The 17,606-nt window shown below is 55.3% G+C and overlaps 1 protein-coding gene, 1 long non-coding RNA gene and 1 pseudogene across 8 annotated transcripts in view; 1 reads left to right on the forward strand and 2 right to left on the reverse strand.

Moving 5' to 3' along the window:
* Positions 1–1,077: 1,077 nt before the first annotated feature.
* Positions 1,078–17,606, reverse strand: part of RNF220 (ring finger protein 220) — a 235,858-nt gene continuing 219,329 nt past the window's right edge. For 5 of the 6 annotated variants that reach the window (XM_077845269.1, XM_077845271.1, XM_077845272.1 and 2 more), the window contains 9 exons: positions 16,778–16,899; positions 16,276–16,408; positions 8,215–8,311; positions 7,939–8,025; positions 7,726–7,781; positions 7,513–7,591; positions 3,024–3,132; positions 2,807–2,881; positions 1,078–2,097 (listed from right to left, as the gene is read on the reverse strand). In XM_077845269.1, the coding sequence (XP_077701395.1) occupies positions 2,026–2,097; positions 2,807–2,881; positions 3,024–3,132; positions 7,513–7,591; positions 7,726–7,781; positions 7,939–8,025; positions 8,215–8,311; positions 16,276–16,408; positions 16,778–16,899 (830 nt within the window). In that variant the 3' untranslated portion in view covers positions 1,078–2,025. The remainder of the gene's footprint in view (positions 2,098–2,806; positions 2,882–3,023; positions 3,133–7,512; positions 7,592–7,725; positions 7,782–7,938; positions 8,026–8,214; positions 8,312–16,275; positions 16,409–16,777; positions 16,900–17,606) is intronic. The other variant, XM_077845273.1, reaches the window with a different exon arrangement.
* On the forward strand, positions 2,650–16,562 carry LOC144282098 (uncharacterized). Of its 2 annotated transcripts, none has more exons than XR_013350446.1 (3): positions 2,650–7,641; positions 8,634–15,373; positions 15,984–16,562. It is a non-coding gene; the product is annotated as an uncharacterized LOC144282098 (long non-coding RNA). The 2 variants fall into 2 exon arrangements; XR_013350445.1 differs by having other exon boundaries at positions 9,389–15,373.
* On the reverse strand, positions 17,419–17,540 carry LOC144282792 (U6 spliceosomal RNA; annotated as a pseudogene).

Below are 17,606 nucleotides of genomic sequence, written 5' to 3' on the forward strand. Positions count from 1 at the left end.
TGGGGGTGGGGAGAGTAACCAGCCATCGGGACCTATGGAGCCCACGGCAAGGCAAGGGGAGAGTCGAGCGAGACCTGAGGGGAGCCAGCCCACTGGGACTGGGCATTACCTACTTACCTTCCAAAACCTTAACCCCACGGGGCCGCTCTGCTGTGACAGGCCACGGACATTCCCTAGAATCTTAGGCCCCAGGATTGTTGTATTCAGGATATTTGGTGCCATCAGGCTGGGCCTGGGGCCATGCAGGGCCTTCGCTGGGCTCCAAGCAGGGTGACTTGTCACCTGGGTGCTGGAGGCTGGAGCTGCCAACTGGGCCCTGTTCTGTAGAATGTACCACAGGCACCCCAGATGTCGGGGTGTCTAAGGTGGGGGGTCCTGGGAAGATGGAGTTTGGGCCTGGGGTATGAGAATGTGTAAAGGACAGGACTCACCTGCAGCTTTGAGCACCCACCTGAGCACTCAGGATGCAGATGACTCACTGGCAGTAGGCAGCCTCAGGGATGAGTTTGATAAGGTGCCATCTCCAGTGCTGGCTGCCCAGCTTCTGTTCCCGACGGGAGTCCAACTGGACAACTGGGGGTTCCTACCGTAGCCAGCTGAGGATCCAGGCAGTAGCTCTATTGGAGTGTTGGTTGGTCACTAGCAAGAAAGCCTTGGGGGCTGAGATGCTCATTTTGGTCCGTGGCTCATTTGAGGGGACTAGCAGGGTCTAGAGGCTTGGGGTTTGTGTCTTTGCCCAGCTCATAGCTGCTGCTGCTCTAGATTGGGGCATAGAGCTATGTACCCCCAAGCTCTGACCTCTTCTGTGATTAATGAGCTGACGATTCTGCATCGATAAGGAATTAACCTGGAGCCCCTACCCATCAATAGTCAGAGGAGTCCAGGTCCCCGGCCCCACCCCCACTCCTGACAGAGTGCTCCAGGGCCCCCCTGAACAGACCAACCCCACACTGCTTTGCACACCCACATTCTAGTCCTCTCCCCTACACTGCTGCCAGGAATTAACCCCTCACCTGCCCCCTGTCCACGCGGCCCCATCACAGACCCCTCCCTGCACACACACACAGAGGCAGCAGCTGTTTATATCGGTTTAATCCATGTCAAATGTAGTTTACAAAGGGAAAGGACAAGTACCTTTGTATAGAATATACAGACACAGCATCACACCGTGGGGCCCATGGGAGGGGCGGGGGAGACCACTTTTCCTGGGAACAGCAGTCCTAATCCCAGAAATGGTTCTTGGCAGAAGGCTGGGCAGCCAGGAGCACACTCTTCCAGGCCCCATCTCAGCCCCTGCTTCAGCTCGGTTCCCGTTTCCTGTGTCTCCCCACTCCCCCAACTCCTTATAAAGAGCCCCAGGAGCTAAGACTAAGGAGAGGATCGTGTCCCTTGGGGCATGTGCCCCATGTCTGGGGGAAGAAATATACACCACTGAACACCGAGCACATGGGAGAGGGAGAGGGATACCATGGGGGAGAGGCAGGCACCCTGAGAGGTGGATGGGCCGAGCCCCCAGCCAGCCCTGAAGGGGACACTGCTTCCAGGTGTTCTTAAAAAAAGAAGAAAATCATACAACCAAAGGGGAGGGGATGGAGGGCAAGGAGTTGTCCCATTTATACACAACATTGTAAACATACACAGTCTATATTACATGTGCTTCAGTCTGGTGTTTGCATGTCTGTCTGTCCGTCTGTCAGTCTGGGGGCTGGATCTCAGGAGCCTCGCCCCACTACTCCCCCTCACCTCCACCTCTCTGCCCTACCCTGGGAACAGGACCTGGAACAGGTATGGTCCCCAGGCTTAGTGGCAGCTAGCAGGCAGGGCCTGGGCCTCAGCCTCCGCTCTGGCTCCAGAGTCCTGTGTGTGTGTGTTGTGTGTGCGTGCGTGCACGCACATGTGTGGGCATGTGTGCGCGCATGTATGTACATGGGGAACCTGTGTGCAAGTATGTACAAGGGGGAGGGTCAGGTCACAGAGGCGGGCAGGCGGGGCTGCTTGAGGCAAGGCCTGCCAGGGGTGGCTAGCTCACAAGTAGATTCTCCGCAGGTCTCCGGGCGCTGTGATGGTGTTGCACTGAGGGCAGAGCTTCTTGGCGCCCTGCAGGGAGAACAGGGGGGCTCCGGTTAGACACGCTGCCGCATGTTTGCTCGGGAGAGCACCGGGCCTGCAGCCACGTCTCCCCGCACCAGTTGTGCGCTGGCACCTTGGTCCTGCCGGCCCAGGCCGGGGATGCACGGGCGGCCTCTGCAAGCAGGCAGGCACGCTCCTGTGCTGGGGGGACGCCAGGATCAAACCCGCCTGGCCAGCCCCGCAGCGGGAGCCCCGGTAATGAGAACAAGGCTGGGTCCAGCTGTGGCTGCGGCGGCCCTAACGAGATTACATGCGGCCTTTGATCAGGACACAGAGCCCACGTCCGGGCCTTTTATTGCTGTCTCCGGGCGACATTTTAATGGCTGCTCCGGAGCGAAGAACGGGCAGGAGCAGAAGGAGCTTAGTAATGGCAGGGGGAGGGGCCGAGGCCCCGGTCCTGCTTACCCACACTCAGCCTCCTCCTGACCCGGGATCTCACCACTAGTGTGAGAGTGGGCTTTGGGGGTGGGCAGGCAGTGAACCCACGGAGGGAGGGAATTTAATAAACCTGGTGGGGGAGCAAAGAGTGGGGGGACCTGGGGGGGTGACTATCCTGGCTTCCCGCCGCTGTGTTCGAGGCTCGTGCTCCCCTGGCCGTGTGCATCTCCCTCCCCTTAAGCAGGTTCAAGCATCACCGGAAACAGCCACCCACTCCCCGACCCCCATGCCACCTCACCAGGGTCCGCAGCCAGCACTCCTCGCAGTGCACATGCCAACACTGGATGGACGTGAGGGGCATCGAGTAGGAGTCCTAGGGAGGAGGGGGCAGAGAAGGAGTCACCCTGAGGCTGGCCCGCCCTCTAAAGCGCTCTGATCACAGTGCAGAGGCCCTGTCCACCCCCCAGAGGGCACTGAAGCCTGACCAGAGGCCTCCCAGGTTCCCTTTCTCTCACCATACAGATGAGGCATTTGTAACGGTCCCCACGGGATAGCTGCCGTTCAAGCTCCCTGACCCGAGCCTTCAGGGCCTCAAACGTGGTCACAGCTGAATCTTCGGTGATTCTGTAAAGAGGACGGCATGGTTGGGCAGGCAGCAGCCTGGCATCTCTAATCTGAACCTCCAGCCCACACCTCCCTTGAATTCTAGAAGCACACACATATATAAATGTCTCTCAAATGTCCCTGCCCCCTGCTTGCCCAAATCCCCTATCTGTAAATTCCACCTTCTAGAATTGAACTCCTAGTTCCTCCGCCTCCAAACCAGATACCTGGGAGCCATTCTCCAACTGTCCCCTCGACCCCTCCAATCTGTCCCCTCGTTCTCAGTCTCTCTGTAGTCTCTCCACTGCCACCACTGGTCCAGGCCCTCATGATCTCTCCCCCGATTCCACCGCTGACCTGAATGGCCCTTCTGCCTCCAGATCCCTCATTCTATTCTCTTAGCACCTAGAATTTGGCAAATCTGACCACTTCTACTTCCAACATCCCAGTTGCCCTCAGAATAATAAGGCTCTACCAAACCCCTCACAAGCTGACCAGGAACTCCTCGGTCTAGCCATCCACCACGTGCTGCTCCATCCACCAAAGAAGAAGCTGCCCACACACAGCACCGTTATTCACTCCCTTGGCCTCTCCGGCACCTTCTGCTTGCTCGGGACCACCCCACCTAACTCACCAGAAGCCTCTCCTGACCCTTCTGCCAGCACCACCGCTGGTGGCTGCTGCCCTGTGCTCTCCAGCACCCTGCGCCGGACCACACAGAGGCACAGCTGCAAACGTCCTGGTCTCCTGTGCAAGACGTAGTTTCCCAAGGGCAAACTGCTCACACTACCAATACGGTCTATGGACATGAGCCCCACGGCGGGCACATGAGTACGAGTAAATGTTTGTTGACTGAAATGCCACGTAATTAAGAGATGTGGGGACTGCACAAGTCTCACAGAATCCAGGTCCTGGGCCATAGGCCTCAAGGGCTCCTTATTGTTTCTTCCTGGGCACATCGGATGCCCTGAAGAGTCCTCACCTGCTGGTTCAAGCCCTGCCCATGAAAGTCCTTGTAACTTCCAGAAGGCTCTGTGGGCCGCGGTACTGAACAGTGAAGAGCCAGGACTATCTCAAGGAGTGGAGGGATCCCTCCCATCCCTTCTAAAACAAGTGAACAGAACCGAGAGGAGCTCCCAGATGGGGAAGAGTAAGAATGCTGCCTGAAGGAACAGAAAAGATGCTACCAGAGATGGGCCTTAGGGGATAATAATGATAATAATACAAATAAAAGAACCAAAATTTATTAAGCGCTTACTAAATGCCAGAAATTGTACTGAGAGGGATTAAAAATTATTTTATTTATACCTCACAAAAACCCCATGAGGAGATTGTAATATTCCCATTTTATATACGAGGAAACTAAAGCAGCAGAGGAACATTAAGTAGCTTGCCTCTGGCTCAGAGTGAGGGAGGTGGGATGCAAACCCCGCAGACCCATGCTGTGATCAACCAAAAACTACGTGACTACCATTACCGCACTGGCAACGCCCAGGAGGAGCTGGGTCTCTAGGCCCAGGCACCACTCGCCCGTGGGCAAGCACAGCGTGCTCCAGTGGGAAAGGAGACAGTATCTGGGCAGACTTCGGGGGCCACACTCAGTGACAACCAGAAGTTGCTGGGCGTCCTGGAGGAGGCTGTGACAGGGAGGAGCCGAGGTTTAAAGGGGAAGTAAGAGCGGACTGAGGGAGAATCGTAAGCGTGGTGCCGTGCGGGCAGCGATGGCCCGTCCTGCCAGCCTGGAGCAGACAACTGGCTTAAAAAAAACCTGAAATCTTACAGGTGGTCTTTCCCTGTTGGGCCTAAGCAGTACTGGGGGGCATGGGGAGGATGGTAGGTAACATTCCATGGACAACAACAAACTCTGATCTCTGACTTTTCTCTCTTATGCACTAGCAGCAACAAAGAATGTGACTTCTTGATGGCTGTCCCTGTATCAGGGATGCCCTCCATCTATTACTCCACGGGTTCCGGACCCTCTCTGCCCTGCCTCTCTCCAGGGGAGCTGCGAAGGGTCTGCACTGGCTGATTTCTCTGGGAGGGTCCATTTGACTTTCCAATCTGGAGGCCTTCACCACCCTCTCGAACCTTACAAACACTGGCACAGCTGACGCTTCCCCTGGCACTCTGCCCAACGCCATGTGTGCCATCCTCATCTGGACTGCTGGTAAATTCCTGACAAGGGGACAAGGTAGCTGTGCTCCCTTGCTCTCCAAGAACCAGGCTGGACATTTGCCTCGTCTTTCGCAGTTATTTATTTATTTATTTTTTTAAAGGTTTTATTTATGAGAGATCCAGAGAGAAAGAGGCAGACACACAGAAGGAGAAGCAGGCTCCACACAGGGAGCCTGACGCGGGACTCGATCCTGGGTCTCCAGGATCATGCCCTGGGCTGAAGGAAAGTGCTAAACTGCTGAGCCACCCAGGCTGCCCTTACACAGTTATTTTTATTATTATTTTTTAAATTTTTAAAACATTCTGTTTTTTTTATTCACGAGACACACACAGAAGACAGAGGGAGAAGCAGGCTGCCAGGACCCCAGGATCACAACCTGAGCTGAAGGAAGATGCTCAGCCTTGAGCCACCCAGGTGCCCCTTATGCAGTAATTTTAAAAACTGAGAAACTAAGGCCTGGAACTAGGGGCACAGGCCGACCCCAGAACAGAGCAGAGCACTCTCAAACCCTGTATCAGACGAGTTAGAGCTAGAAAAGCAAAAAGGATGGGGCCAGGAGAGAATGAAGCCATCCCCTGCTTCATCTTCAAAAGCTCCACAGGCCACATCCAACTGCAGAGCCCACCTTATCGTGGATTTGCTCAGCATACACGTGGCCTGTAATCTCTGTTCTGGTGCGACACCCAATTCTCTAGTTCCTGACCCAGGCTGCTTGTGAGTTGTTATTCCAGAGACCATCCAGGGCAGGGGGTGGAAAATTTCCTGGAAGAAGCCATGGCATCCCGCCTTCCTGCTTCCCCTGGGTTGTGAAAAAGATCTAGGGTAGGAACACACGTTCTGTACCAGGAAGAGAGAAGTCCTAGGGACTGGAGAGTCCTAATCTTGGCAGATCCAGACCCAGTGGAGATCTCTGCATATACCTGGGCTAGTCTATGACTCATCCCAGAGAACCTCACCTACTGGTGCCTGTGCTCACACAGGTGGGACAGAAGTTGCAACTTCCCCCAGCCTTGGGTAGGTAGTACCTTCATGGATGGCCACTGGCTCTGGCCCCCACCTCCCCCTCGGGCGCCATCCCTGATTAATGATCTTGTCTTTCTGATTTATGAGCAGCCCCTCCAGACGAGGGTGGGCGCCCCTTGCGGCCCCGCCCGCCCCGCTCAGCTGGAGTAGGAGAGAATTATTAAATAAACATCCATACGTCATTCCTCCCCCCCCCAAGCTGGTTGCGCCGAACCCGTGCGGCCCGCTCCAGCACTGACACGGAGCAGCTGCGGTGATTCATGGGCAGCCGGGCCCCGAGCCGCGGCCCATACATCATGCCAGCAGCACTCGCGGCCCCAGCCGAGATAAACTGATCAACCACAACGGGCTGGAATGAATTTATGACAACACAAAATGGAGGGAAACAAATGGGAGGTGACCCTGGGCCACCGACCCGGCCTTGCACCGGCCTGCAATCCACTCTCCTGGCAGGAGGCAAGATGGAACACTGGCCCTGGAATGAAGAGGCTGCCTTTTAACCCCAGGCAACCTAGCCTCCAGCAGAGAGAGAGGGGTGGGGTGAGGGGAGGTAAGCAGTGGCCAACAGCAGCAACTCCAGGCAGCCAGAACTGGACAATGCCACTCTTAGGGCCAGAGCTGGCCTTGCTTGGGCTCCCGGAAAGGCAGTAAGACGCTCGGCTGATTCCAAGTCCTTGTGTCGCCTGGGGATCCAGGCCAGGGGCTGCCCAGCCCCATGTAAAGTGCTAACGGATCAGATCCCCTTTCCCTGCCACTGAACCCAGGCCAAAAATTCCTACCAGAAGTGATGAGACCCAATGCTCCTGCCTAAAACCCACTGCGAGCGCCACCCGGGACAAGAAAAATGAAACCAATTTAGCTCCCGATTAAGAAACAGAAACTAGAGATGAATCAAGTGCGCCGGCTGGGCTGGGCAGCCATACATCACATTCCCGGGCGGAGGCCGCCGCAGCGGGCAGGCAGGCAGGCCGACTGCTCCTCCCTCCGCCAGGACTCCCAGGGCAGTGGCCCAGCGATCAATTCACAGAGTCACGCTTAGCACCAGCTGGGCCCCCCTGCCGGTCGTGTGCCCAGGGCTGCAGGACTAAGCTGTGCTCTGGAGAGCCAGGAGCCCTGGCAGCAGACCTTTCTGCTAGCAAAGAGCACCCCCCACCCCCTGCACTGCCCTCCCAGGCGCCCCTCTCTCCTGGCCAGACACTCACTTCTCGATGTCACTATTCTTGCAGGTCTTCTGCATGGCCTCCTGCTTGCTGCTCTCACCATTGCTGGTAGATGGCATCTCTGCTGGGACAGAGGGGCAACTCATACTCTGGCCAGACGGGGCAGCACAGGTGAGGGATTGGGCTTGAGTCAGTCACCACCACCCAAAGGATGTCCCTTCTCCCCCATTACTCCTAAGGTGGGTCAGGACTTACCGTCACTGGCCCATTTAGAGAACTCAGGCGTGATGCGTGTGCTGGGAGGGCCGCCACTAGGGAGAGGAGGAGAAAACAGAGTGAGCCCTAAAGGGGCTCCTAAAGGGGAGCCCTAAAGGGGAGCCCTGGGGTGGGTACGGGGTTGACCCCTGCCTTCAGGACTTCCCATCCCTCTATCCCACCCCACCCACCCAAGCCTATGCCCACACTTGCTTTAGGACTGCGCCCCGAAGTGCCTCTCTTTCCTTGGCTTCACCAGGCTCCTCGCCTGTGCAGGGGATGACATCAGCCTCCGTGTATCTGGCATGGTGGTCAAGGACAACAGATCCTAGTTTGCAGTAGGCCATGAAGGTTAAAGCTTTTACACTGACCCCAAGCGGGGGTGGGCGGTATGAGCAAGTACCAGAGGTAGAGGTGCTGGCTACTTTTTAAATTCCCTTTGGCCTGTCCCACCAGCCCCCCCCTTGTCCCACAATGCCCCAAGGATACTGCGGCTTCCCGTACTCCAGTGTGTCATCCCCATCCACATCCAGGTCAGCATCGCTGTCCGGATTCTCCTTGCCGCTGCACATGACGAAGCCAGAGCCTGTGGGAAGCAGGATGTGAGCAGGGCCAGGGGCCAACAAGATGACGCCAAGGGTGCCCCTTCTTTGTTTCTAGGTAGGGCTCAGGTTTGGGGCCAGGCGAGGCCCAGATAGAAATTTGGGCCTGGAACACAGAGAGCCAATTACTCAGGTGCTCTTGGCTCTGATGTTTCAATCCCTTTCACTCTGTGTATCTCTTCCTCTTCCTCCTATGCCACTTCTCGCTGCTCCCAGTGGCCTCTACTCATAAACTAGCCCATTCATATACTACGTCAGGTCCTCAGGAGACACTCAAGCTGGCCCTGCTGTCCACCTGTCTTCCAGGTCTAGGACGAGCAGAAAGAGGACAAGAAATTCAGGTCTACGAAGAAGCCACTCGCACCGAGGACCTGGGCATCCCCTGTGGCCCATGGTCCACCGTGACAGTCCATCAGAGGGAAGAGCAAACTGGCTAGGGCCAGTCAGAGCCACACTGCAAGACCCCCAGCCAACGTCCTGATTTTGGCCGCCAGGTCCTTGCCAGCAAAAACACCAGGCAGCTGTTCAAATATTTGGTGTCTGAAGCGCCTGACATTAATTATTCATCTCCACCTCACTCAGCCCAGATTCCTGGACAAGTGCAGTTATAAAGGGATTAGGAAGGGACAGACGAGGGAGGATAGGCACGCACACCTGCTTCTCAGAGCAATCCACAAAGGCAACCGGGCTGCATGGAGGCAGGGCCATGGGCCAGGAAGCTGCTGACCCTACCAAGGTGCATCTGGCCCAGCCTCAGGCAAACCCCTGGCCAACAAGGACGGGTGAGCTGCCAAAGCCACCTCTGGGCTCCTTACCTGCCCTGTGCTCCCATCACCCTTCCTGAGAGCCAGGGTCAGGGGCCACAAAGGTGCTTCTCCCTCCCTGCCCCTGCCTCCTCCTCCCAGTGGTCTCACACCACATCCCCTGGCAGGCACAGCAGCCCCGCCAGGACACAGAGAGATGAGAACAATGGAATCTGTGGCAGGTAGAATCAGCAAGGAAACCCTCAGAGGCGAGGAAGCTCCAGAACTTGTTCTTGTCGTTCTTTCCATTCTCACCAGGACAACAGTCTTACAGGGGGCCCTCAAGCCTCTCATCTGTTCCTCCATCCTGCTTGCCACATGTTCTGACCCTTCTGTTCCTGGCTCCAAAACCAGCTATGGCTCCCACCAGGTGTATAATCTCAGCCAGATCTATCAACATGTGGATGCACCTACTTCTCCACCTTTGCTCATTTCCCTCCATGAGCACTATGCCTACAGACAACGTACTGCACCTCACATGAGCCCGTATGTCCTGCTCTTGAGACCTTTGCTCATGCTCTTCACTCCATGTGGAATGTTCTCCATCTTTCAAGCCCACTTTCTTCCTGACCTTCCTTCCGCCACCTACGCTTCCAGTCTCTGGTCTCACGGAAGTTCCGTCCATCCCAAAGGCAAGTAGCACGAAGGAAGGAGAGGCGCTAGGCACTGCCTTGGCTCCACCCCTCCCTGACAATCCTCATTTCCCCTCCACACTGAGGCACCAACAAACTGACACACTGAGGCAGCAGGCAGGTCAGCAGCAGGGCCATTAAGCTGAGAAAACACCAAGTTACAGCTCTGTCTCCTGTTCACGGCCAGGTGTCCTGACAAGCAATTCCCTCCTTGTGGGTGAGTGGCACCTCTATAAACCCTCTGACAGTTTGGGAGACAAACTCCGCCATCAATCAGAATGTAGCTATCAGGTTCACTTACAGCCTGTGCCCCCGAACCCTGCCAACGCCCCCTCCCCCAAGTACACACAGCTCAGCAGTCAGCCTCACATCCTCTCCTCAGCCTGGCCCTGCCCAGCCCTGTCTGGTGAGTGTGCAAAAAAGAAAGCAAAGAACTGGTGGCGAAGCTGAGAGCAGGGTCCCACAAGGCTGCCAGGAAGAGTCCCAGTTTCTCAACACAGAGAGCAGCCCTGTGGCCTGAAGTCCTCTCCTCTGCCAGGCCCTGACCAGGACTCCTGCTCCAGTGGACAGGAGCTTTCCCCAAGCCTGTGCCCTTGCCTTTGTACATCCTGTTAATTCTTCTGCCTCCTGGTCTACAAAACAAACCCGGCTGGCTTGTTCACAAGTCTGACCCAGCTCAGCCATGCCTCCTGCTATGAACTCACAGTGCCTATGCGCATAGCTGCTCCAGAAATACCTCCTGAATGAACTCACCCCAGCAACATTCTTTCAACTTTTACTGAACTCATCATCCTCTGCCTGGTTTGGCATCTGAGACCCAAGAGTTTCAAGACCTGATCTGTACCCTCCAGTGCTGAGGGCAGAGATGTCCCCAGGTATTTCTACATAGCTGTCCTCTTCCTTGGTGTCCACCCAGACTCCCGGGCAACTCCAATCATATTTATTTGTATTGCCATGGTCCCTCACCAGATTCAAAACCCAGGTATGATACACTGCTGTGGTCTCAGCATCATCCAGCAGAGCTGGCCAGGCCCACAGCAGTGATGGCTGGCCCCAACCTGGTAGGGCCCGAGAGCCCTGTGTCAGAAAGGAGGCTGAGGCCTGAAGCAGGTGACTTCCTGCTCCTCTGACCAGCTAGGTAGGACGGGGAGCATGACACATGCTGTGACCCTGACCCCATCCCCCAGTGCAGACAGGTGTAGGGAACCTCTCCCTGCCCCCACAGGTGTTCAGAACAGGCTGCTACTGCCAATTTCCCTCTTATGCTGCCCTAGCCTGCTCCAATCTCCTTCCCAGCACATTAAACTTTATTTTCTTAATGAAATGTCACTTGCTGACTTCTGGCAGAATCATAATAAAAAGAAACTGCCATAAAGCCGTTTTATGCAGACAGCGCCCCCACCAGCTTGCCCTCCCCCCCTGCTTTGAGAGGAAGGCTCCATAGATGTTTTATGTTCTCAGCTGCTGGAACATCCCAAGCCAGTACTCAGAGGCAAGATGGCACACAGAGCTCCTTTCCAAGCCTCTGGCTCCTGTTCCATGTAGCTCTGGGGATAACAAGCAAGCTGCCACTCCTGCTGCTGCTATCCAGGGAAGCAACTCAGCTCCCAGGACCTCCAAGATGACCTGGAGTACCCTCTAGTCACCAGGGCAGGCCCCTTGCTGGGGCTCAACCCCACCTCAAGTGGCACAACGCGATGGGCTGCTGTCTACAGTCAAGCTAAGCCTGACTGTCAACGACGCTCAGCAGAGTGGGTTCTGGGAGGGCAGGCAGTGTGAAAAACCACTTCCCTCCAAATGAAGACTTAGCAACAGAAGAAATTTAAGTGCAGAAATGATAAGCAAGTCTAAATTTTATAAAAATGACCCCTCTCCCATAAACTCATTTCTTCCTGGGTCATCAAGGAGAAAAGGGGGAAAAAAAAATCAGTGTTAATTTAATCAATTGATTAGGTGATCGATTGAGAAACTGGAGATGCCCGTTTACTGGGGACACTAACGTCCTGGAACCCGAAACCACAAAATAAAGGAGCCATCAATTTCCTCACCTGCGGCTCTTAACAAAACCTGAGCCCAGGGAGAAAGGAAAGTCTTGGGGCCCTCCAGAGGCCATGCTCTTGAGGGGAGGGGCGGGGGGAGAGACTGGGGCAGCAGCTTCCGGAGAGTTTTACACTGGAATTAGTTACAGATGCAGTTACGGTGTCTTGTGTAAACGCCATCGATTGGGGAGCTGACAGTCTGGGGAGCTGCGATGCGGGACAATCAATCGGCCTGCAGTGTCACCTGCCACCTCGCTGAACAGTTGACAATGCAATTATCCAGTGTGGAGGCAGGGAGTTGGCGTGTGTCAAACGCACTTAGCCACTTTCCGGGCCTCCTCAATAACGCGTTTCACTGCCTCACGTCAGGAGAGACGCAGAGAGACAGACGCCGTTTAAAACCATTGATACTTGCTCCTTCTGCCTGCACTCCCTCTGTCCCAGCTTAACAATTGTGTTCCAAAAGGCGATTAAATCCCCGTCAGTTGCCACAGGGGACAGAAGGTGCCCTGCTCCCTGCCACCTCTCCTCACCCCTCCCACCAGGCAGCAGTTAGAACTAAAGGCAGTAGGGAGCTAGAAGGCAGAAGCCCTAGCCATCCCCACTCCAAGACGGCCACCGGTGCTCCAGCACCTGTCACTGACCAGACCAAGCAGCGGGGCTGCACTGGGGGGTGCTTGTAGCCGTGGGGGCTCCCATCTTTTGGGGACTAATGTGCTAAAGGGGGCAGCGGCTAGGGGAGAGCCTAGCTCTCTGTGCCCTGGGACTCCCAGTACCTCTCACCTCCTGACCCAGAATCGGGTGGTTTTAGCAAGCCACAGCTGGTCAAAACATCCGGGAGACCTGCCAGGTCTTTTAGCTGTCCTGCCTGTCCTCTCTGTGAGATCTCATCCCTGGCTACTTGGAACCCGCCTAAAGCTGAGACGGGAACTTGAGAAAGATGCAGTCGCAGGGCAGACGCCTGCACAGCTGATTCTCTAGTGGCCTCATTCTCCCTCCCCTCCACCTGTTTGATTCAAACGTGCTCAGGCACAGAGTCTAGCAGTGTGCCTCCTGTCAGGGCTCACAGATGCAGCTGCGGCACCTTCTAGTTCCTGTGTGGCCTCCCGGGAAATTTTTCCATGTCACCACACTCTTGTGCCTGCCCCATCCCTGTTACCTTTTCTGAAACCAACCATTCCTGTGTCCTCTCTCCAGCCTGTCCATTCCAGACACGACGGGCTCCAGGCTCCTTAAATCCAGCGGGGTGAACTTTCACTAGCAACCAATACAGGGCAAGGATGAAAGCTCAACATAAGTCTCTTCTAGGATCCAGGGGCCAGAGACAGGCAAAGAGGAAAGGTGTGGCTCATTCATCACATACTTCCTTTGCCTACAGATGGGAGAGTTTTGTCCCAAAGGGCTGTGTAATTAGGTTTCCCTGAGGCCTGCTGCTCTAGCCTAGAGGCCCCTTGCTCTGCCCATGCTGGCATGATGTCCCAGAAGAGGATCTTTTTCTTCTACCTGCTAAGCTCTCTCAGGGAGATGTTGGGGAAGCACCAGGCCCTGTGCCACCCTTTATGCAATTCTAACGCTCAGTGGAGGAAACGGCAGGAGCCACTGAGCATCCCTTGGGTTCTGAGAGGACGTCAGCAGCTCGGGCACAGTCCATGACTTCTGAGAACTGGGAAGGCCACCGTATTTCCCAATGTTTTAGGTCTTCCAACCTACTGTCTTGAAATCTTTATTTCCTTTAGCCTCTTAAAGATCTAGTCCTAGCTAGACCTATCTTGGTGCTTACTTACCTGTTCTGTCTGGTATTTCATTTTGTTCTAGATTCCAACTCCAAGCAATCCAGGGCCTGAGCTAGCTGGGCTTTGCCTTCGATAGCCACAGGTCCATCTCCAAGGCCTGTTCCCCTCAGCCAAGTGTCTCCACCAAAACTCTTGCTCACTCCCTGGCTCCACAGCAGATCACATTCAAGGTAACAGATCTGCTCCATCAGACCAGTTCCCAGTGGGCTTGGTGGGAAGCTTTGCTGAGGATGACGAAGGGGCTCTGGTCTGGGAGGAGGGATAGGGGATGATCGGATACAGGAACTTATCTGCAATTCTTCAATTCTTTCATATCTAACAAGGACAGCAATCTCTGTTCTGTCAGCACGCACAGTGCCACTTAAATGGGCCTCACCACTTGCCCGCTCATCCTGCCTCTGCTCCCTCTCTCTGAAGTCGGCTGGGCAGCTTCTTCAGCCGGCGTTATCACTCCCTCTAACCGGTCTTGGCAGGCAATCTAATTCCTCCTGAAAAGGTCACCGCCATTTTAACTGCCTTTCAATCACATTAAGCACGCGCTGCCCGGCTTGCGGCCCGGCCCGCCCGGCGGGCGATCAATGCGCAGCACTGACACCAGCCCGCCTGGCGGGGCCACACCCAACCCCCCAAGAGTTGAGGCCTACCGGTCCTGGCCAGGGAGGGTAGACTGACAGATGGCCAGCTTCTGCAGACAGGGTTTCAGGGGCAGAGGCAGGCAGGATCAACCAGGGTCTCCTTTGATGCCCCTCCCGCCCCCCCACCGAGGAGCCTCAGCCTCCTCTGCTCCACTGCGCCCCGCTCTCTGCCTCGTGGCCCCTGCTGATCTTGCTGTAAAACAGCCTTTCAAGTCTGCCTGTCTTTTGACTGCACTAAGCTGTTTAAGAGGCGGCAGCAGCTTCTATCAGGCAAGCTGGAGCCATTCTCTGCAGATAAAGGCACCTCCGGCCCTGCTCCCTCTTCAAGCCTCACTCTCATTCTCGCTCTCCAAATCGCTCAAAGAAAAGCCCCCCTTTGAACTACCCTCAGGAATTCTTGAAAGGAACAACCTCACACTGTAAACACTCAGGGAAAACTGACACCCGCCCAGGGCCTAAGAGCACAGCACACCCGCTCTGCAAGTGCGTCCCAGCGCAGGGGAAATACTCTGTCAAACCAGCAGGCCCCATGTATGCAGCTTTACCCCCTGGAAGCCTTGTCTGGTGCCCAGAAGCCATCAGGTCCAGTTCTGTGCCAGGAAACCTAAGAGGTTGCCACAGTCATGGAAGATGTGAGTATCTGCAGCTGCCAACAGAGTGAACCTAGGGCGGCATGCTGCAACAGACCCTGCATGGGCCACCACCAGACACCTGTGTGTGCGATTCCCAGGATCCTCGTTTTTTTTTGCTGCTCATCCTCCCAGGGCCTCACACACTCTAAAACTCTAGGACCAGAATGAAATGGCAAATGAACTTTCTCCAGCTCAGGCTCTGGCAATGGTTTGGGCTGATTTACTGTACTGATTTACACTCTGGATTGCCCCAAATGCTTGGGGGATGGAGAGAAACCCAGAGGCAGAAAGCCTCACCTGGACTCGGAGCCCTTCACGTGTCCAGTCTGCACTGCACTGGTGCTATGGAGACCGCTCCTCAGGACCAGCCCACACAGCATGGCCCCAACAAGGCAGAGACCCTCTGCCCAGCTGCTGTGAGATTCCCCGGGGACCAGACCCACCAGTACTCCCAAGGGTGTTGCCCAGGGAATTGGAGGCAGACGGGAAGCAGATTGGTTCACTTAATGATCGTAAGTTACAGTGCCAGCTGTGCTCGTGCACAGAAAGAGGAGAGCTAGAGGCCAGGCGGCAGACTCTTTCCCTTTCCTCCTGCCCAAAGCAGGGGAGTCTGACAAGAGGACATGACCCTAGGCATCCAACCGGTCGGTCTACTGTCCGACCTGGTGGGAGAATTCCACTGAGCTGAGCCCCTTGGTGGGAGAATTCCACTGAGCCATGTCCCCCTGTGGAGCTGGCAGGGCAATGGAGCTGGGCAAAGCCCTGCAGACCCCTATGCAGCACGGGAGAGAGCCCAAGGGAAGCAACGAGCAGCTGGGCCTAGGCCCCTCTTGCTGCAGGGCAGAGGGCGCCCAGGGAGAAGGGATGGGATCAGAGCTAAAATTAGATTCACCAATGAAGCTCATGGGAGGTCAGATTTTGCCATAACTCACTCTCTCCTCTGCAACTGATTTCCCTGACATGGGGCTGAGGAGGAGGAGGAGGAAAATCCAATGTGTTTGCCTGGAAGCCCTCAGGGCCCCCAGTGCTGGAGGTGTACAGCAGGTTGCTGGATTCTCATTTATCAGCCTTAAGAGGGATGGAGTGATAAATGCATAACCGTCCCTTTAATATTTTATGCAGGTACTAACGCGGCTTGGCTGTCACCTTCAATGCATCACCCGAGGCTGAGAGCCCCCCTCGTCACTCCTAGCTTGCAGCCTCACAATTCCATTTCCCCACCCAAATACATCCATTTTAATATGCACATCACAGGCAGGCAGCACGGTCACAAAGGAGCCCCGCCAGCAGCGGTTCCCACGTGGTGGAATGGATGACCAGCCACCGGCCCTGGCCTCTCAGCTCCCAACAGATGGATCCCCAGCGGAGGCCTGGCCACCAGAGTGCCACTGCTTTATGTGTCAGCTGCTTGTACCTCGGAAACCACCTTCCAGGAGAGTGGTGGCCCGTATCCGCTTCTGCCCGCACCACTCATATTCCTCAAAGCGGTTGCTGTTCTCGTGCTCGATGTCCACGGCATCATCCTCAGCCACGCAGGAGCCTTCCCTCTGTGAAGAGCAGAGTAGGATCATGCGGGTCCCAGGCCACACTACCTGCTCCCCAGAGTGTACGAGGAAGGCACAGGCCTGGCCCCCAGTTTGGTGTGCCAGATGGGCTCCTGGCTCCAGTGCTCCTTTCAAGTAAACAAATCTAGAAGTCAAAGATCTGGGCCTCTTCCCAATAATTTTCCACTGGAGCCCCAGGGGAGGGGAAGAAGAGTAAAAGCAAAGGAAGAGGGTGAAGAACAAAGAGGAAGAAGCTGCTGAGCCCACATGGAGACCCCAACATAGCCCATAAACCTGGGGGCAGCCAGCAGCTAGTGTCAGGGGAAGGGAGGGAGGGAGGGGAGAAGAGGTAGGTAGTGATAGCCCCTCTACCTTAGAAAGGCAATGCTCCACATGCCTACTCATCTCCTGCTCCGATCCTGCCAGGGGGCGGTTGCACAGGGGACATACCTGCCCTTCATCTTGCTTCCTCCGTTTCATTTTCCCAATCCGAGCTGCATGGAGAAACCGAAAACAAAGCACAGAACAGGCAGACGGTCACTGTAGCTCCCAGGGTCCCAGTGGAACTGACACATCCTGACCTCTTGGCAGCCATTAGCCCTTTTGTTCAGTGCCTGATCTGGCCCTCATTATGCAGCACCTTCTGCTCCTTTGGGGACTGGGCCTTGCCAAGGGCACCTGGGAAGGAGATTGGTGCTAGGGCAGCAAAGTGTCCACTTTTTGGCCACAGCTGGCTCAACTTCAACCCATACCTCCCTACCAGCAGTGCTCAGTAGGTCCAATGAGCAAAGACACTCCAAGTTGCTAGGTATCAGCCCAGAAGACCATGGGCTCCCATAGAGAACATCTCTTGGCTAGAACCCAAGGTCCCCCGGGGGGCCAATTTGGCCTGCTGTTCACTCCTCACCTAAAATCCCTTTGTTCTTGGGCCAAGGGCCTTGAGGCACAGCCCTTAGTATCCTACTTAGAATTCCTCAGGAAGATTTTCTCTCATGTCCACTGATCCCTTGTTAATTTTTATGGAACGCTTTATGAATTTGCATATCATCCTTGTGCAGGGGCCACGCTAATTTCTGTATCTTTTTTTTTTTTTGTATCATTCCAATTTTAGCGTATGTGCTGCCGAAGTAAGCACTCCACTGGTCCCATTTTACAGAAGAGAAGACTGAGACCAGTCATAAAGGTATAGAGGATCTGAATC

Source organism: Canis aureus, chromosome 13, assembly GCF_053574225.1.
Source record: "Canis aureus isolate CA01 chromosome 13, VMU_Caureus_v.1.0, whole genome shotgun sequence".
Classification (NCBI taxonomy): domain Eukaryota; kingdom Metazoa; phylum Chordata; class Mammalia; order Carnivora; family Canidae; genus Canis; species Canis aureus.